Here is a 21,441-nt window from a genome sequence, read left to right on the forward strand (position 1 = left end):
AGTGTGAGGCTCAGAGGAGTTATTCCAGTATCCTGAGGATGCGCATTGCTGGAGTTAGAGAAGGACAGAGGCTCCTTGATCCAGTTCTAGCCCACTGCGCCATCCATCAAATCCGTCCCCCAAAGCCCCCATGCTGGGGGACAAGGATCCCTCAGCTCTGTCTTTCTAGTGGTCAATTGACCACAGGAAGTTGACTTTAAAGGGTGAGCTGATAAGCAGTTCGTGGAAAGGGGTTCTCTGCATTAAGTCACTGAAGCCCACTCAATTCAAGCTTTCAGTGGATCCACCTCATCTCCTGGATCCTTCTCTTTTTTCTTTTGCAGTTCTTTAAAGCCTGTTGCTCTTAATCACTATAGAAATAAAAAGAATATGTTCTGTCCTTTAGAGAGTAATAAAAACAAAGGCAAGAGGAATAAGAAGATCTTGTTCAGAAGTAGAACAGCCTAGGTTATCTGGAAGTAGAGACAGATGGCAGGTAGTGAGGAAGCCTGAAATTTTGGAATTCAGGTCAAGAACAGTGAGGGAAAGAGGAGGTGTAATTAAAACAAAAAACCCTGGCTCAACCACCTCCCTCATTAGGGTGTACTTGTCCTCTAACAGTAACAAATAATCATGGATCTATTAAAGTTCTGCCTCCTGGGAGGAAACTTTCAAAGGAAGCAGAAATAGAAGGACATTTGTAGTTGTAGAGTACCTTTCTTAGCCAGAAAACCTGTATCTGTAAGTGAATGATTCTGCTGAGACCCTGGGAAAAGCCCTGGGACAGATGTGGGTATGATGTAACGTGACATCATCCTAAACCTTTGAACACCTGTTGCTGTGTCCTGAAATCCCAGGATGAGAATTCACCTGGAATTATTTGTTGAACCTTGGTTCTCAATATTATTTTGCTTCTAATGAGTTTATTAGCATTCTCAGCGACTCGAGCCACCAGGCACCCAGGGATCAGCAAACATTTTCTACCAATCAGTTCAGTTCAGTTCAGCCACTCACACATGTCCAACTCTTTGCAGCCCCATGGACTGCAGCACACCAGGCTTCCCTGTCCATCACCAACTCCTGGAGCTTGCTCAAACTCATGTCCATCGAGTTGGTGATGCCATCCAACCATCTCATTCTCTGTCATCCCCTTCTCCTCCCGCCTTCAATCTTTCCCAGCATCAGGGTCTTTTCCAATGAGTCAGTTCTTCGCATCAGGTGGCCAAAGTATTGGAGCTTTAACTTCAGCATCAGTCCTTCCAATGAATATTCAGGACTGATTTCCTTTAGGACAGACTGCTTTGATCTCCTTGCAGTCCAAGGGACTCTCAACAGTCCTCCAACACCTCATTTCAAAAGCATCAATTCTTTGATGCTCAGCTTTCTTTATGGTCCAACTCTCACATTCATACATGACTACTAGAAAAACATCATCCCAAAGCTTTGAACACCTGTCGCTGTGTCCTACAAATAACCAGGTGGTAAGTATTTCAGACTATGGGCTGTACAGTCTGCCTCAGCCATTGTGCCCTGAAAGTAGCTATTGACAATAGACAATTGAATAAGTGTGGTTTGGTTCCAATTAAACTTTACAAAACTGGCAGTGGGTAAGCTTTGATTTGTGAGCCATATTATGCCCACCCTGACCTGCCACACACTTGTGTGGCTGGGTTTGAAGGGGATCAGGAAGGTGGCGGCTGGAATTTGAAACTTTTTGGCGTGGGGTCCATGCTCACTCATTGCAGTATCTATGAATCCAGTCAAAAGAATTAAAGATGAAAAAAAAAAAAAGAATTAAAGATGAGGGGCAGGGTTGGACTGCAGCCCAAAGTGACTAGACTCAGAATCCCTAGGCACAGTGGCTAGGAATCTGGGATCTAATACGCCAGCATCTGAGCCAGGTAATACATGACACTGTCAGACACCCATCCTCCCAACACTCAACCTCCCCAGCTGTGAAAGAGAGCAGGTGATCTTAGGGCCCATCTAAAGAGACAATGTGTATACAGCTCTCAGCCCCAAGCCTGGCATGTAAAACATGTTTGGTCAATGCCTTGGACCTGAGGAGGGCAGGTCTTCTTCTTTCTTTGTGCTCCTTTAAGCCAGGGGACCAGAGTGAGAATGTCAAACATGAAAAGAAAGGCAAGGTTATCACAGCCCCATTCCCTGGGAGGGTCACCACCCATCCGGAAGTCTTGACTCTGATGGGGCATCAATACTCTCCCAGACAAAGGAGACAAGGAAATGCCACGTGGCCGCTCTGTCCTGCTAAAAACCAAACAGAGGCAGGAAGAGGGGAAGAATAAGAGGTGGGAAACTCAGAGCTCCATCCATCAACTGGGAGTCACTCTGACCTCTGGCAATGTGTCAGAGCTAAATTAACCTCCCCATTATGTGTAGACAAGAATAAAAACCTCCAGGCTGAAGCACAGCCTGAGCGTCATTTCCTGGGCAGATCGCATCAGGCACAACAAGAATGCGGACATCACAGGACATTGTGTGGCGCCTAGTATGGGGAGCTCTGATGGGGGCCACCAGCCACGTCACCATTCCCGCGATGTTGGGCTGTGTTCCAAGGCGGTCGTCTAGCTGGATCACAGTCCCCTAACAATGCTGGGCCTAGTTTGGGGGTGTGCCATGGTCTCTCTTGCACCTCATGAAAACCACTTTTGTAGAAGGACCCCATTTTTTAGAAGGACAAGATGGGGTTCAGAGATGTGATTGAGACAGTGAGCTCACAGCAGAGACAGAAACACTACTTAGAACTCAGAGCCTGACTCCAAGCCCTACGGCCTTTCCACTCGGGGGGACATCCCACTGCTCCAGGCACACAGGTCAAGTGGTTGCCCAGAGAGCTTCACAAAGGGCTACCCAGGTCGTGTTTCTATTCACCAGGCACCAGCTGTTTTTCTTTTGTATAGAAAAGAATTTTTCTTGTGGAGACAGGCACAATTCATGGATAACCCCTCAAGTTTCTGTTTTTAAAACGTCATTCCTTTGATGTCAGAGGATCAAAGGAGTCCATGTCTCCTGCTTCTGATTAATCATTCTCAAAGCACTGAAATTTGATGGAGGTGATGCTAAAAGTGACTTCCATGTGGATGCCACATCCCAGAATGTCCCTATCCATGCCTCCTTTGGTACCAAAGTATATCACTGGAGGAATGTATTTTCTCTGAAGTTGCTCCACATTATAGACACAAAAACTAAGGAGACAAAACTTTAGTGACCAGGAAGGGTAACTCAATTGGCTAAAGTGGATACCATCTTTCACCTAAGAAAGGACATTTAAATTATGGAAGTCCCACAGCAGCCTTCCTTTCTGAAATGAGGAAAAAATTTTACCTAGTTTCAGATTTCATCAACTTAGTTTCTAAAAAATTTCTGAACCATCTCACACCTGTCAGGAGACCCAAAGTGCCAGCTTGAAGTTCAATTGTGTTGGAAACCAGCATATAGAGTGACCCTACAGCAGAATAAGGGGTTTTAGAACTTTAAGGGAACTAAAAAGAGTTCACCTTCCTCTTACCTTGCTTACCAAAAAGCCTGATGCCAAAAGAGAAAGAGCACAATAACAGTATTTTCCGTTAAGAGCAGTTTAATGTTCTAGGGGACATAATCTGATCATTTTCTGATCATTTACTCCATGCCTACTCTGGGCACTTTACATTAAAATTAATCTTTTATAAATTATACAAGATGACACCATCTCTATTTTTTTCCTTGGGGGAAATAATGCTCAGAGAGGTTTAGTGACTTAAGTAAAGTCACCCAGCAATTAGGCAGCACTTGGATTTGAATTCAACTCTGACATAGCCCATATCTACTACAACAAAATCCAAATATAAATGGAAAGCTAATGAGCAGTGTTTCCAAGATGAAAGATTTCAATCAACTATTAGCAGAAAGTTATTACAATAATACTATGGATACACAATTCCAACACATCAGAGGTCAGAGTAAGTCCTCCTCAAATACATGCTAAATTATCTATGTACATTCTCTCACTTCAGTATGAAAAAGGACTCCAAGAAAACATAAACTGAGCTCTCTAAGATGAGCATGCATTCATTTTATATCCCACTGGAGTTCTGAGGCTTGAAGCTCTGAGAAACCAACATTAAAGGCCGTAAAAAGTGATGGGCTTGCAGAGGACCTTCAGAGTCACCACGTTCAGTAACTCTGAAAATGCACTAATGTCACAGGCATCTCTGGGATCCAAATGAGACCTGAGCATACCCTACCCCCACCTAACACACACAGAGCACGTATACGTAATATTTTGCCCTTGACTTCATGGTCCTCAAATTAACAACTCCTGACCAATCTCCTTCTACAGTTGGGAAACTGAGGCTCAGAGAGGTTAAGTGACTTGCCCAAGATCACACAGCCAGCTGACAGCAGGGCCAGCACTTGAGTCCTAGCCTCCCAACTTTAAATCCGGTACTCTACTTGGTTGCCTGTCCCAAATTTAGGATCAAACATTTCTGTCTTAAAACACATCACATCTCTTCTGAAAATACCACTTCCTTTTTTATTTCTTTAAATAGTTACCAGATTCCATTGTATTTCTGTCCCAGGGAGGACAAGATGGACTTCCCTGGTGGTTTAGATGATAAAGAATCTGCCTGCAATGCTGGAGGACCCAGGTTCAATCCCTGGGTCAGGAGGATCCCCTGGAGAAAGGAATGGCTACCCACTCCAGTGTTCCTGCCTGGAGAATCCCATGGAACAAGCAGCCTGGAGGGCTCTGATCCATGGGGTCGCAGAGGGTCAGACATGACTGAGCGACTAACACCATGACTAATGACAAGATGGGGTTACCTGGGCTATGTTTGATGAGCGGCAATGAACAAGCCACCTTCTTGCTAGAGGGAGATCACACATAAAAACCTTTCACTGACATTTCTTTAAAATTAACTTCATCTAAGAACTGCTGCCATTGTGACTGAAATGGGAAGCCTGATATTCAGGCTAGCATTTGGCTCTGGAGAATGGGGGTGGGGACGGACTGTCAATCAGAAAAAGGAAGGATAAAGAATCTTAAGATTCAGAGAGCGTTACAGAGTTAGGGAAGAAAGGTCTCACCTTGGTTTCTGCCATCCTTTTCAACTGCCCAGGGGTACCTAATGGAAGAACAGCCCACAGGGCGCAAGTGGGCTTTTCAGGCAAGAAGAAGGAAGGGAGGAAGGAAGGGATGCTCTAGCAACACAGACGCAGAACCAAGACAGTGCTGAGGGCAGCAGAGAGATTTCAACTCAGCGTCCCCTGGAAGCAGCACCCTTTGCCCTGACCAGCTGTACTTACTGTCATCGTCACTCAGATCCCTGTCCATGGTCCAGATGTCCAGTCAAGGAAGTGCCTGCCCTCCCAGTGGGCCCAGGCCGCTGGGATCTGAGGGACCACCCTTGGCCCCTCCCAGAACAGCGGGCCCATTGTTGCCCGATTTAAATACAACAGAGGGAAACATCTGCGGGGAAGCACGGAGCCCATCAGAGCGCTGCTCGGGTCTAAGTGCTGCTCCTGGGGCTCCTCCTCACAAGACCCTCTACTTGCCAGGCTTGTGCTACCAATCTCCTGCCTCCACACACAGTCCTGTGAGACAGGCACTTCTATGGAGCCCATTTTTCTGAGCAAGAATTCAAATATTCACCTGTCTAGACTCTTAAGTCAGAGCTCTTGACCCCTGTGCCACATGGCTCATCTGAAGGAGGCAGGTTCCCGAGTGCTGTGTGGGCAGGATGAGGGAGGAGGAGACACCGAAAAATGTAAACTGCAATAACCATGAGGAGGTTACCTCCCCACGGGGCAGAGGAGAAGCACGTGGGATCTCTCAAGACTTCAGTGTCAACCTCCTGGGCTCACAGGGGAATTGTTGAGGCTGGGATTATGAGGTGATGCTCCAAAACCACACGGAACATTGTGGGCAGAGCCAGCTCCTGACCCAGGCTGCATGGGCCCAGCTCTCTGTGAAACATCTGTGGGTTTTTAAAGGTCTCTTCCTAAGCCTTCTGCATCAGGACTGGAAACGCCTGCAACCCCAACCCTTGCAAGGATACCCCTCTCCTCTGGAGGAGTCTGAGCAATGAACACCCGGACCTGGTCAGCTGCTGCTGGAAGCAGAGAGTTCAGGAGCTGGCACCACCTGCCCCGGATCCCTGGCAGTGACCCCTCTCATCTGGACCTGGGGTTCTCTAGCCAGGACAGCCTGGCTTGGTGGGGCAAAGCACATCCCCTGTGCCTGCCTGCCCAGCCCAGCAGTGCCTGTAGGACGTGTCACGATGCCCACAACAGACTGTCGTGCCCACCTGGGAGGCACTGACTGAGGCGCACAGGCCTGGCCTCGACAGCCACACCAGGCACAGAGATGCTTCCAGAGTGCCCTCAGCCTCACTCCCCCACATCCACCCTCGTCATCCACTGCCCACCCTCAACAGAATGCTGGCGACAGTCATGAACGCAGTAGCAATAATTTGACAAATGCTTCTTGAATATGCTCAGATGACTCAATGCTCACAAGTAGGTTTTTTATGGTTGACTGGAGCACTGCTTTCCTTTAACTTGAGAGTTAATTTCATTACTGCATATTCATGAGAAAGGCCAAGGCCCTCAAGAATTCATTTAGCTTTTTGATAGTTTTGTACATTGAACAATGATTTTAAGCCACTGTAGATCTGTCCCCATGGTAACAGGATTACCATAGACGTATGTGCCTGGTGTGGGTGTCTTACTCTAAATGTAATACGCATGTGTGTCTATGTCTTTGTCTGTATGTGTGTGTGTGTATTTGAACCTAAACATGACAGATGATAGACAGAGAGAGACAATTTGTGGCTTAACTAAAACAATAATATGTAAACCGCCATTACAGGTTGAGTATTTTGCTGTTGTTGTTCAGTACTTTTCAAGCAACAATGTATGCTTGCCAAAAACCCTTCTCAGCATTTGAAACAATCATAGGAAATTATTAAATGGCAAACAGAAGAACAGAATTTTAAATACAGCTGAGTACTAAGGGTTCCAGAAATCTTGAGGCTGCAAAAATGCAGACAACCATTACCTGTATCTTAGGAACCAGGGAGCATTGATCAAAGGCGGTGAAAGTCCCTTGCTGAACACTAGGTTAGATCACAGTAGTGGATTAATAAATCTCTCTTAAAATACATGGAGGAATGAACAAACCAACTGCTAGAACTTTCTAATCTGGCTTAAGCATCAAGACAGGAATGCTGTCTGCAACTACAATGGCATGCTTGAGTGACTGAGGCCAAACGATATCCATCACCACGTAGTATTCAGGTGTCAGGAGAAACAAGCATTGTTAATTCTAGAATCCAGGCCAGTACGAAGTTAATACTGGTTCCCACCTCTTACTGGTATCAGAGGGGGCTTCGGGTGGGCTGAGAGAGGCATCAACTAAGTTCCCGACATTTTACATTCATCCTGTATCACTGCTGCTGCTATCAACAAAAGGCTTGCCTATAGCTCTTCTTCCTGAACCTGTCCACAGTGGTCCATGGATATGATCCATCATCACACTCTTCACATCTTGCACATGGTAAGTACTCATGAAACATTGGTTGAATGACCATAAGTGTTTAAGAGTTAACTCTATCTATTTACTGCTGAGAATCTTGTTTGTTCTTGGAAAGAAAGTCTGTCTGATCTCAGTTTGCTCTCTGAGTTGTGAGAGTGCTGTGGCTGTGGGACTACTTAAAGTAGTCGTGGCCGTGGGAACTGTGTTAGGCAGCGCAGGGCTTTAGAAGGGAATCCAGAAGTCATGGCGTATGGCTGCAGCTGAACATGATGCTGAGCAAAACGCCTAAAGGGAGGGCTCAGCCAATAACTGCAGGTATCTAAAAGGCTGTCATGAGGAACTGAGTCTCAGGACACTCATGCTACAAGTAGACACGCTGAGAGCCAATCCAGAATGCGGGGACCATTTCAGCTTACCAGACAGAAGATCTGTCTAGTGACATATCTTTCCACTGAGTTGGGCCTCTCCAAAGAATATTATAGCAGAAGCTTGATGACTATACAAAGTGGACAGTACTAGAAACTAACAGTTTATGGCTTCAGAGTCAGTGTAAACTGGGTTCAAAATTCAAAAGTGGATGCTGCAACACTACAGCCTCCTTTGAGTGCATACCCGGAAGACAGTGAAAGGAAATCCTCCTGTGGGGAGAATTCTGAACAGTGCACCTGGTCGTGCATGTGGCCAGAAAGAAGAAATGGCCACAGGTACGAGTCTCTACCAGGTTTCCCTGGTGGCTCAGATGGTAAAGAATCTGCCTGCAATGCAGGAGACCTGAGTTCAATCCCTGGTCGGGAAGATCCCCTGAAGAAGGAACTGGATACACTCTCCAGTATTCTTGCCTGGAGAATTTCTTGGACAGAGAAGCAGGCTATAGTCCATGGGGTCGCAAAGAGTCAGACACGACCAAACGACTAACAAGAGTCTACCAATTCATGGGCAAAATGCTTCTGCTAGATGGTCAGAACCCTAGAAGGAACGTCACTGGAATACTGGTGACAAGGAGGCCTGGAAATGAGGAATATTGATAGATTTCTCTGAATGGGCAAAGAATACGAAGACCTTTGCATCTCATGTTAATGTTCACCAAAGGGTGACTTCAGCAGAGGTGACTTCAGCAGATTTCAATCATCCTTTAAAGCTGAGGCGTGATCCATCCTGGGCTTCAGGCCCTTTCTGCAGTTACTCTGCCACTTCCTAGTGGGTCATAGTGGTAGGGACGGAGGGTGTGCATGGGCTCAGGAAAATGGTTCACCATGGCTGGTCTGGCTACTGCTGACAGCCCGGTCTGCCAGGAGCAGAGGCCAACAAGGGGTCCCAGTGTGGAGACCAACAAGACCCCCTGAACAGCTTCCATCTGGAAGAGGCAGTGCTCTGTGCTTCTGAAACACTGGTTACTCACAACACTTCTACCTTTCCTGGGCTCTAGCAAAGAAGGAACAGAGGCTGCACCCTCCAAGATGAAAGAAATCATCAGACCAGGCTGGACAAGAAACAGAGACTTCTGGCAAGTAGGTCTCATATATAAGCTACCACAAAGTTCACCAGATGCTCCTTCCTTCAATGGTTCAGAAAGTGCCCACTGTGTGCCCAGCCCTGAGAAGAAAACCAGGTAATTCCTGCACTGGAGGAACTCCCGGTCTTAAGTGAGAGACAAGTTCATAACCCAGTACTTAAAAATCAGAGGCCCAGAGGCTGCAGAGGAGGAGCAGACAAGATGTTCTGGAATGTCGGGGATCAGGCACTACGGGGGATATACACACTGGTGTGGTTGTGGCAGAAAATGCACCACTCACTGGCTGGTGACACCTGAACTGTTGAATGAGTACTTGTGGAACTCCCTGGTTCCTTAGACATCAGACTTCCTTGTGGGAGACCTCTAAGCCAGTCCAGGCTGATGACCTCTTTGTATCAGAGGAGGCAGCTTCTACTCAGTTCTTTTTTGTTTTGTTTTGTTTCTTTTTTTTTTTCTACTCAGTTCTTATAAGGCAGCTCTGGAGGAGCATCAGCCCCTGCTTGCCTCCTCCCTGTGACCACACCTCAGACCCCTGGAGGCTGTTGCTGGTTTTTCTCCCATCAAAATGGTGGTCACTCAACAAGGCCAATGTGTCTGGTTGCAGGCTCTTGCTTCTCAATCAACTTACCAAGGGGCTTACCAATATTACAAATCCTCAGTTTCCACCTCCCCAAATCCTGATTAATTATGCCTCTAGTGGAACCATGGATCATGTCTCTTTTCACAAAACAACTGGGAGATTTCAACTCAGGTGTTCTACACTTTTAAAAACAAAACACTGACTTAAGGATCAGCCCAACTCAGCATTCTAACTTCTTTCTTTTAAGAGTCATTTCAGGGTAAAATCCACAGCAGAAAATGAGGTTACCCCCTACCTAAGGTCAAGATGAAGATTAATACTGGATTAAGGTCTTTAGTAAGATCATTCTATCGACCCACAGATTTTCATTTTCCTCCCTCAAGGGCACAGATCTTATAGGGGTAACAGCAATCTCCACAGTAAGAACTGAGGAAGCTTTTTAGATTCATAGAGCATTTTCTAAGAAGTCATCTCATTTGGTGGCAGTTCCAGCCTGAGCCATCCTAGGACATTCAAATACAGAAGTCATCTCTTTCATGTCTCCTCCCCTCTTCTGATCCCAAAGAGCCACTAAAACCAGCTGATGAGCAGATGGCATCAAGAATTCACCTAAGGGACTTCCCTGGTGGCACAGTTGATGGGAATCCGCCTGCCAATGCAGGGGACCCAGGTTCAGCCCCTGCTCTGGGAAGGTTCCACATGCCGTAGAGTAACTAAGCCACAACTACTGAAGCCCGCACACCTAGAGCCTGTGTTTCACAAGAGAAGCCACTGCAGTGAGAAGCCTGCACACCGCAAGGAAGAGTAACCCTGCTTACCACAACTACAGAAAATCCACGTGCAGCAACAAAGACCCGGCACAACCAAAAATACATAAATAAAACTTTTAAAAATAAAATTTTAATCTTTTAAAATAAAAACTAAAGAATTCACCCAGAATTTTAATGATTCAGGATTCAGCCATTGCTACACAAAGCCAAGCAGAAAAGCTCAATTCCGGTCAAAGTGAACTGTTTTCATGAAGATGGTGGTGGTTATACAGCACCTAAAAAGCTTTGATTGTGCACATAAAATTTACCATCTTAACCATTTTTAAGTGCACAGTTGAGTGGTATTAACTACATTCCACACTGTATAACCATGACTATCATCCACAGATGATAGTGGATTTTTTCTTCTTCCTCAGCAGAAACTTTGTACCTGTTAGGCAATAACTTCCCAGTCCCTGTCCCCCACAGAACCTGGGAACCACCATTCAGCTTTTGGTCTCTATGAATCTGACTGCTCTAGAGATCTCATGTAAGTAGAATCATACAGTATCTGTCATTTTGTGACTGGCTTATTTCACTTACATTGTAGGGTCTTCAAGGCTCACCTGTATTATAGCATCTGATAGAATTACCTTCCTTTTTAAGGCTGAACAGTATTCCTTTGTATGTTTACATCATGGACACTCAGGCTGCTTCCACCTTCTGGCTATAGTGAGTCATGCTCTGGTGAACATGGGTGGACAAATACCTCCTCAAGATCCCACTTTCAATTCTTTAGGGTATATACCCAGCAGTGGACTTGCTGGATCATACAGTAATTCTATGCCTGATGCTTTAAGGAACTGCCATATGATTTTCCACGGCAACTGCACATTCCCACCAACAGTGCACAGCGTTCCAATGTCTCCACATTCTTGCCAGCATTTGTTTTCCGTTTACACAGTACTTTACAGCTTACAAATTGTTACTAGCTCCACGTGACAGATGTTTTCTAAAGGCTCAGGGAGGTGAAATAACTTGCCCAGGATCACACAGCAAGAAGCCAGGCTGGAGCCTCCTAACTCCTGGTGCCATACTGTCCCCTTGCCACATGGCAGCACATAAGCACTGGTTCTAAACTCAACCTTACTCTTTCCAGATGGGGGTTCTGCCCCCCGATCTACAGAGCTCTCACCACTCAACTCATTTGTCCATTCAGTGAACATTCACTGAGCATCTACTAGGAGCCAGGTCCTGCCCCAGGCCCCCTCAACAGCCCATATAAATAAACCTGGATCCACCCACAAAACCCCCTCAGGAGCCAAGACTGCCCAACAAAGGAATTCTACCCCACAGGGCCTGGCAGCTGCGATAACATTGTTCCTGGCTTATCAGCAGGCTGGTACATGGAGACCAGCGGTGCCCATGACAGGAATTGAGGATGGAGTGGAAGAGAACGGTCTTGACACAAATAAGAAACTGGCCCAAGTGGGAGGTTCCTGGAACACTGCATCCAAGCACCTTCCTCTCCCTGGGAGCCAGGGAAACCGGCACATCCCTTCAGGCCCAAATCATGGGCTCCTAACTGCAGTGACAGAAAAGGGACTGGGGTCTTTCAAAGCCTCCTAAATGCCAAGGATGAAGAGAGATGCTTTTACAGGTGCTTTCCCACCTAAATCCTTCAGCAACCCCATAAGGTAGATATTGTTCTCTTTACAGGCGGAGAAGTAGGGGCTTCAGAGAGGGTAAGTGACTTACCCAAAGTCACACAAGCTCAAATATAGCAGAGGCAGGATTTGAACAAGACCGGTTGGCACCAAAGTCCTAATGTAGACCACCAACAATCCTATGCATTACTATGTGTCATTATAAGACTCTGGGGGAAGAGAGAGTGATGTGATTTTCTGACCTGGCTAAAAAATGTCTCCATCCTCATAAACCTGGCTATCCAATCAACCAAACAGGAAAATCATGAACAAAGTTGTGAAACTCTGATGCTGGCAATTCCCTGGTCTTTGGAAGGTCACTCTTCAACCTTCCCTATTCTCCCGGAGTGATGATAATCTGAACCTCTGTCTCCTTGACAATAGAAAAGCCACACTTCAACAGATGTCCTTCCCAGGTCTTCCTGGAAGTTCCCAAGGATCACCCTCATCGCACTAGTCCACGCAGGGTGTGCAGCCACTTGGCACTCTGGCCGGATGCCCTTGGCTCCTCCCTTTAATCTCCTCTGGGTCTCTGCTCCCCATCCCTCCCTGTCCCCTTGACTTCAGCGAGGCCCCTCCTTTAAGAGAACCAGGCTATCTCACTTTACAAAATTCAGCTGCAAAAACTATGGAACACAATGGAAAACTTAACCTGGAAACCGGTCACATCACAGCTGCTGGGTTCCCTCAGTCCTGACTCTCCAGGGAACCCCAAACTCACCAACTCCTGTAATAGACCCTGGCCTCCCACTGTCTTACAAGGGCCTGGCCACATCCCCCAGTCGGGGGCTTCAGTGGGCAGGCACTGGGCTGCATCCTCAGCTCCCTCGGGACTCACTCCCTGGCCCGGGAGCAGCCCTGCTCAAGGCCCAGAGGGGGTCCCTTATGGAAAGGCCCTGGGCAGAAGGGAGCTGCCCAGCCCCAGAGCATGCCTCACCCTCCAGAGAGGCCCACGTCCAGGAACCAGTCCATGCAAGGTCTCCTTGCCTGAACTTGGGTCAACTCTGAAGGGCCACCTGGCTCCCCATGGAATCTGCTGAGGCCTTTGCTGTGACCGCCCCGCAGCTCAAGTTCCCTCCCTGCGGGCCTGCACCTCTGCTCCCTCACAGGACAGGGTCCAAGACACCCCCACCCCATTGCCTTCCCGCCTGTAGATTCCTCCTCAGTCTTCATCCCGGGAAGCCGGCCCGAAGTGGGCTCCACACCACGTCCTGCCCATCAGGGCCCCAGCCCCTGCGGTCCCTGGAGATGGCAGGCCGCACCCCTCTCCTCACTCTCACTTCCTGGGGGCGCCGGGGTGGGAATGGGGCCTCCCCACTCCCGACTCTAAACCTAGAGGCCTGGACTCACCTTGTGTCCATCCGTGCTCACTCCTGGGTGACTTCACACCGCTTCCTGACCACTAACCATCTCCAAAAGTGCTCCCTTCCTCTGAGCTCCAGGCTCCTCTCCAAGATCTCTACTCGGCTCTAACAGACTCTCAAACTGATCCCTTGACTTCTGTGCCCCTGACCTCCGACTCCCCTCTTGTCTCCATATCTGCGTGCAGGTCAGCACATCACATCCACTGTCTGGGTCACGTCACAGTCTGACCCCTTGCTCCCACTGTATCTGAGCCCCCACCCTCTTTCCCCTGGGTCATCCCCTGGTCTTCCCGCTGCTCCCCTCACTCCCCAAGAGCCTGTGTTCCACAGAACCCTCAGACTGATCCTTCTATAAATGCACGTCCCACAGTGGCCCTCCTCTGTTCAACAACCCCCTGGCTGCCATCTCACAGGTCCTGAAAGTCAAGCCTCTGCACAGCCTGTGAGGAGCACCCTGCACTCCTCCTATCCTCCTGCCCTGGTCCCCGCTATCCCCCATTCCAGTACCCTCATTACTCCAAAGCCACACCAAGCATACTCCTACCTCAGGACCTTTGCACTGGCTGTGCCCTCTGCCTGGAATTCCAGACCCCACAACTCATTCCCTCCCCTCTTTTAGGCCTTTGCTCAAATGTCATCTTCACAATGAGGCCATCCCTGACCCACTCCCTAAAACTGGACACCCCCATACCAACTCCACCAGCTCTCCAGCTATACAGTCCTATTTCCTGCTCTTGTCTTTCTTCACAGCACTTATCACAGCCCAACACTTTAACTATCTTACTGTTTTATTGAATATCTCACCACCCTATAGTCAGGATATAAGACCCCTCAGGGCATATTTTTGTCTGTTTCGTTCCCTGATGCATGCTGAGCACCCTGAACAGGGCCTGGCAAGTAGCAGGTGCTCCATAAATATGTGATGAATGAATGAATGCACAGTCAACATTATCGTGCCATGATTTCATCAGCCCATTGTTCTGGACTTCTGATATTATTCAGATGAATTTTTTTCATCTATGGAACAAAAGAAAGAAAAGAGAAGAGAAACAGAAAGAAAAGAAAGAGATGAGACGACTAGTAATTTTTTAAGTATCAGATTGTAGACTTTCACACTTTGAAAAGCAGGAACCCAGTCTCAGAATGTCTCTTTACAAGGACAGCAGGAGGAAATTCACTGTGCCCTAAGGGGTAAATGCTCAGCTAAGGATGCTTCCTCAGGAGCTGGGAATAAGGAAAGCCCTGTCCCCACAGCGTCGTAACACTGACGGTGACAGCTCAAGATCCATCCCACGGCTGCAAAGCACATTTCTCCTGGGGCTCTTTGGTAGGTCCAAGCAGATATGCTGTCTGCATGCTTCCCATCCCAGCAGCTAGAACCGGTTTCTGTGGCCTGGCTGCCAGCCCCTCTGGGTGAAATCCTGGGGGAGGTTTTCTTCCCCAGTTCCTGGCACACAGTGAGGACAGAGCAATCTGTTCCCAGTAGAAGTCCTAGAGGCTAGTCTCCTAGTGCTTAAGGCTGCTGCCGCCAGCAATTTCCTCCCTTCCTCTTCTCTTCTACCTATGCCATCCATTTGTCTCCACAACCAATTTGGGATTTTAAAATTCTATTCAATCACTTACATTTTCAAACACAAATTCAATTTGCTTTGTGAGGCTGAGGGACAGCCCTGCCCTAGCCCCTGTGACCACAGAGGGGGCTTCCATCATCAAGGCTCCGGGGTCCGATCTGTCCCTCCTTCCACAGCCCCAGTGTGGGGGGTGGGGGTGGCGGACAGCTGGTAGGGGTCATCATTGCTGGGGGTGAACACCTGCTGGCATCTCAGAAATCCTCTGGTCCTACCTCCCCACCATACACATGGGGAAATTGAGGCCAAGGGAAGGGAAGGGTCTTGCCCAGGGTCACATGGCAGGAAGAGGCAAGCTGGCACCCAGGATCTCTTCCATGACAGATACGCCCTCACATTTTGCCCTGAGGTCCCCAGACATAAAGTGGCTTCTTCGGGCCAGGCAGGGAGCTGGGAGTAGTATGGGGCATAGGAATTGGGGGAGTTGGGAGCAGAGTGGGGCACAGGAATCAGGTACTTTTCACTCATCATTAGTGATAAGCTCTGACCCTGGCAGAGACCTCTGCAGGTGCCAGAGCCATAAGTAACAGCAGACACACCAAGGTGCCTCCCTCAAAGCCAAAAGTGGCAGAAATGATTTCTCCTCCACCTCGATGTCAGGCTCCCCATCTTATGTCAGCTGGAGACACTACCCTGAGCAAGGACGGACGTGTGGCCACGACCCCAATCGAATCACCTTCCTCCCCAGGCCAGCCCTTCCCTCCTCCTCAGCTTCTTCTGGCCCAATGGCTTCACCATCCCCACACCTACCCACCCCCAGCCACACAAACTGGAAACCTCTAGCTGGCCTCAACTTTGCCTCTCCTCGCCCCCAACACCCCCTGCCCATCTCTCCTCCCCCCATCTCCGGACACCTTCCTCGTCCCGGCCCCCACTACCCTCCATCCTGGGACCGGGGCCCCTCTCACCTGCTCTGCAGCACTTGCCAGTGGCCGTGGGTCTACACACCAAGTGCATGCTCTTCGATGACCCCAGGGGTGAGGTGACCGGTCCACCACCAGATCCTAGAAGGGGAACCAAGGGAGCAGATGATCCTGAGCAGCTCAGGTCCTGGAGAAGGCTGCAAAATACTCTGCCCTTCTCTAGTTGAGTTCCCCACCCCACCCACCTCAGCCTCTTCTCCCTGATCCCCGCCCTCTGCACCGCTACCTCCCTGACACCCCATGGTCTCAGGTGCTCTGGGAAAGGCTCGGCGACCTTCTGGATCTGGGATGTAAAGGGCTTCACTGGCTCTAGACTTCTCCAAATAAAAGAGCCACAAGGCCAACAAACCTTTGTGTCACTAATAGTGGCCATGCCCCACAGCAAAACCTCCTGCTTGTAAGGTCTACCAAGGCCCTGCCTTTTACTCATACTGATCAGAGTCCCTCTTCCCGGGAGGCAAGATAGAAGAAAGGGAAAAACGGGGAAGGACTGAAAGCTCCTCTCTGCCACACTTCACAAGCTTCTTATTTCAAATCTGTGACTTCCTGTCACCCATGGTACAGAGTCTAAATTTTCAATCTAGCTCCCCAAAGCTTTTCTAGCTGCACCCCTCTCACTTTCCCCTGACCCTCCCACACCCCCTGGTTAAGTCCAGGCTCTGGACTCAATACCAGTAATGGAGAAATGACTGAAATATTGTTCATGAGCCTTTTGCTCTTATTGATAATCATTTTTATTTCAGCGGGTTTTTTTTCTTTTTGTGAATTTTATTTAAATATAACACACACCATAATAATGCAAAAATTTAAAACACAAGGCTCAGTGAATTTTCACAAAGTAAAGGCACCCATGTGACCACCAATCAGATGAAGGACAGAACAGGACCAGATCCCAAAGCCCTCTCGTGTCTCTTTTCAGTAACCACTCCCCTGACTTGTAACACCAAAGCTCAGTGTACCTGTTACTGAACTTCACGCACTTGAATTCATACAACAGGGAGGTACATTAGTCATCTCAGGCTGCCATAAAACTAGCCTGGAGGCTCACACAATAGAAATCTATTTCCCACATTTCCAGAGCCTGGGAGTCTAAGATGCAGGTGCCAGCATGGTGGGCTCTGGTGAGGACTCTTTCCATGACACGCAGGCGGCCACCTTTTCTGCTATATATTCACATGGTAGAGAGATATTTACATGGTAGAGAAAGAGAGCAAGCTCTCTGGTCTTGTCTTGCCAGGACAGTAACCCCATCAGGAGCTCTAACCTCATGACCTCACTGAATACTAATCACCTCCTCAAGGTCCCACCTCCAAATATCATCACATTAGCATGGCTGGGGCTTTCATGATTTGGACCTCATTTGTGTCTGGCTTCTTCTATTTAATATTACATTTGTAAGAATTATCCCTGGCATCTCAACTTTATCCATCTTTAACACTTCCCGGCATTCCACTGTAGGAATGTACTGTGATGTGTTCAACCATTCTCCTCTTCATGGACTCTAAAATTCTTTCCTATTTTTTGAAATTACAAAAAAAAAATGTAATTTTTAAAAACTCCTTGTACATGTGCCTGGATGAACATATTTCCACAGAGTAAACTGATTAGAAATAGAATTACTCTAACTATTCCATTTCTCAGACAGGGAAATGAGGTGCTGGGGCTCAGGGGGGAAATGTGAACACCTCAGTGTTTCAGTGGGTGACCTCTCCAAGGTCACAGTGAGTGGTTTCCCCAAGGTTACAGGGAGGGCCTGGCAGAGGCAGTGCCAACAGTATGCCTCCCTGACCTCCCATACCTGCCCCGAGAGTCCACACTATCTTTACTTCATTTCACTGAAAATATTCACTTGGACTTGGTTATGCACACAAACTTCGTGGAATCCCAAATCATGCCTCAGGCCAGTTTTCTGATTGACATTTGGAGCTGACGGTGCAGACAGAAAACACTGCTGTTCTTTTGTTCAGAGAAAATTGGGCAGCCTGATGATACAGCCTCATAACCATCCAGCATTTGTTCAACTTAATGCTTGAGAGTTTCTAAAGCACAAGACTTGGATCCCTGATTAATGGTGGAGGTGGGAGAGGCAAACAGACACAGACAGAGATTCTGAAAGTACACTCTTGTTTTTTTTCAAGTTCAGGACATTGGGGGATTTTTCAGATTTCTCCACTTTTTTCCTTCCCCTGGTACTATCATGGAACACGGGAAATTGAATTTTCAAAGGCTGTTTTTCTAACTAAACATAAACCTGTGCCATTACAAAAAACAGGGTTGTTGGTTTTGTTTCTTTTTTTTTTAAATAATAATTTGTGCCCCATTTCAGCAATGGTAAAAAGAATAAAATTTTAAGAGAGGGAAAGCCTGAATAAGTACAAATATCAAACCTTGATCACAACTCAAAAGGCTTTCATATTCAGGCTCAGAATTGAGAAACTCACATCTCTGGCAATACACACCCTCCCCCTTTCTCATCTCCAAAGGCTCATTTCCCATCAACAAGTCTAACAGGAAAGGGAACAAAAGGTCTGGCCCAGGACAAATGTTAGCGTTTATTCCAACAGCACCTGGGAAACCTCTTGGAACTCATTGCCACCATTCCTGTCCAGAATCCAGGGTTCCTCTGTTCAGGTAGCTGGGCTGCTGCTCAATTTTCCTCCCATTCACTGGGAAGACACAATTCCAAAGCTTCCAAGGAAAATGAAGCAGTTCCAGGAGCTGTGAAATGGTGCATGCAGACCAAGGTGTAAAGGAGTGTCCTTCGGAAAATGAGGGGAATCGGGGGATGCAAAGAGCCGGCCCCTGGTGATTTTGCCATCCTCTGCCTCCTCGCAAGAGCAAAAGCAAGTATTAATAGATGAACCAAAATCTGGATCTGAACTTTAAACGTGACCCCAGCAGGTTCTGCTATCCTGCTATGGGCTTTAGTTTCTCTGCTTGTGAGGTGAGGCTTGGGGCTCGTCCAGGGAAAGGTGAAACATCCCTCTCTCTCCCTAAAAATGTATTTTACAGATCAGAGGCAGGAGAGAAATAAAAAAGACTGATCAAGTTGAAGTCTGATTCAGAGCATCTCTGGAACCACAGTGCACAAAGCCTGCTTGATGACGGATCATTTGAATTCCCAAATTCTCAGCTCCCCTGGACCAGCAACAGGCAGCCAGTGCTTCTCCACAGTGATCACACCCCCACATGCCCCTGCCTGTGAGGAACTAATGTGGCAAAAAAAGAGCGAGGGCCAGGCACCTCACAGGCATGAGCACAGTGAGTCCTCGCTGCAACCTAGTGAAGTGGGAACTACCGCTATCCCCATTGTAGAGATGAGGAAACTGAGGCCCAGGGAAGGAACTGACTTGGCCAAGTCCTACAGGTGAGAAGTGGCAGAGTATGGGTTTCTCTGACTCTCATAACCTTATTCATAAAATTTATCATCCTTACATCCAATACAATTAACACTGTAATTCCTTCCCCCCTTATCAAGACTCCTTGGTACAGGGTAATGGATCTCCACATCTCTAACCCTGGACTCAGTAAGTATTCATTGAATCGGTGCATGGACAGATGGGTCAATGACTGGATGGGTGGGTAAATGGATGAATGGGTACATGGATGGGTGGGTAGACGGATGGGTAGATGGACAGATGGGTAGAAGGATGGGTGGATGGATGGATAGGTAGATGGATGATTGGGTGGGTAGATGGATGGATAGATGAATGGATAGGTGGGTGGACAGTGGGTAGCTGAGTAGATGGACAGGTTGGTGAATAGATGAACAGATGGATGAGCAGAGAGACAGATGGGAGGGTAGATGGAAGAATGGATGGGTAGATGGATGGATGGATAGGTATATAGATGGATGGATGAATGGATAGATGGATGGTTAGATAGACAGATGAGTGAATGGATGAACAATGCACGGGTAGATGGAAGGATGGATGGACAGATGGATGGATAAATAGATGAATACTTGACCCTGATACAGTAAGAAGTCATTGAAGGTTTGAGGGCAGAGGAGTAATGTAAAGTGACATAAAGAAACATAAGATTTAGCCCCTACCCTCAAGGAGACTTCAATCCAGTTGGAGAGACACGGTATGGACACTTGAAATGTCTCTTACCACTAAGAAGTCACTCCCACTGATGTGGCCCATAGTTACAGAGAGTGGATATGACAGGAGGTCGGATGGAAGGGAACCCATGTGAACGAAGTCAGAAAAGGCTGCCTGGAAGAGGGGAGACTGGAGCTGTATACTGAAGGGTGAGAAGAAGTAGATGGATGGGAAGGGGGAACAAAGGCAGACGCCAAAGACCTTGCTGCTACATCTACTCCAGGTGTCTGTCTGCGGGCAGAATGTTCTGCTACATCCTACCAGGAAGTGGATACAGAAAGAAGGGAAGGGTGGGGGAGGAAGGAAAGGAAAATGAGGAAAGAAAGAGGAAGAGAAAAAAAGGTTATGAGGAAGTAAATAAGAGAAGAGGGAGGGAGAAAGACAAGCCTTCTCTAGACTTTTCTGGGGTAACCTGAAGATTCAGCTCTGTCGGTTTCTGACCCAGGTCCCCCAACCCCAGTTCACTGGAGATTCAGCCATGGTGACTTGCACACCCTCAGTGTGGGGCATTCTTGGCTGCTATCAACATGTTGCCATCACTTGCTACAGCTTTCCATCTTCCGTGTTCTCACAGCCCTACACGGCCAGGAGCACAAGCATTATTTTCTCCATAAAAACTTCAAGGCACGAAGGAGCCACTGACGTGAGGTCTGGGTTAGGGGCAGACCAGGACGAGGACTAGCTCCCCAGCTCCTCCCTGTTCTCACCCCCGGCAGCAAGGGCTGGCAACCAGGGAGCTGAGAGGGGCATTCACCATGCCGCCCAGCCAGCAGCCTGGGGTCACACCGCTTCCTATCCGGTTAACCCTGGGCAAGTGACATTGAACCTCCCTGAGCTTTGGTTTCCACATCAGAAAAATGGGGGCTATAGCCCATAGAGATATTACAGCATACCCCTATGATATTATAAGATAAGAGATGGTGCTTGGAAAGCCTGAGACCAGCAGAACTTCGATAACTGGAAGGCATTACTATCTGCAGTAGTACTGCCCTGATTCATATTAGATTAGGTGATATCTAGTCTATTTCTATTGCCTTTTGCCTGATGTCTTCAGAATCTCTCCAAGTGAGAATCCTGGTCTCCTAATTCCCGGCTGAGAGAAGGTGGGGGTGGGCCACTCTGGGACTTTCTAGGACACCTGCCTCCCTGCCAGGGAAACTGGTCCCCAAGGGGCCCACTGACGCCTGCAGGAGACCAGCCAGCCTGCGCTGGCGACTGGCTCGAGCCGTCGGACTGGGTGGGGCTGGCCTGTGAACTGCGTGATGCATTCTTGGGCCCCCCAAGGTAAAAATAGTTTTGTTTTTCTAGGCTGGGTGGTTACACACTCTTTGGCCTGGCAGCCTGCCCGCTAGAAAG

General features: G+C 48.0%; 1 protein-coding gene across 9 annotated transcripts in view; it reads right to left on the reverse strand.

The window, feature by feature from the left end:
* SSUH2 (ssu-2 homolog) overlaps nt 1-21,441 on the reverse strand; it is a 70,949-nt gene that overhangs the window by 18,168 nt on the left and 31,340 nt on the right. For 7 of the 9 annotated variants that reach the window (XM_043441807.1, XM_043441809.1, XM_043441808.1 and 4 more), the window contains one exon: nt 15,965-16,060. In XM_043441807.1, the coding sequence (XP_043297742.1) occupies nt 15,965-16,060 (96 nt within the window). Of the gene's footprint in view, nt 1-5,286; nt 5,554-15,964; nt 16,061-21,441 lie in introns of those variants that run through there. The other 2 variants (XM_043441814.1, XM_043441813.1) reach the window with 2 other exon arrangements.

This window comes from Cervus canadensis, chromosome 22 (genome assembly GCF_019320065.1).
Source record: "Cervus canadensis isolate Bull #8, Minnesota chromosome 22, ASM1932006v1, whole genome shotgun sequence".
NCBI lineage: Eukaryota > Metazoa > Chordata > Mammalia > Artiodactyla > Cervidae > Cervus > Cervus canadensis.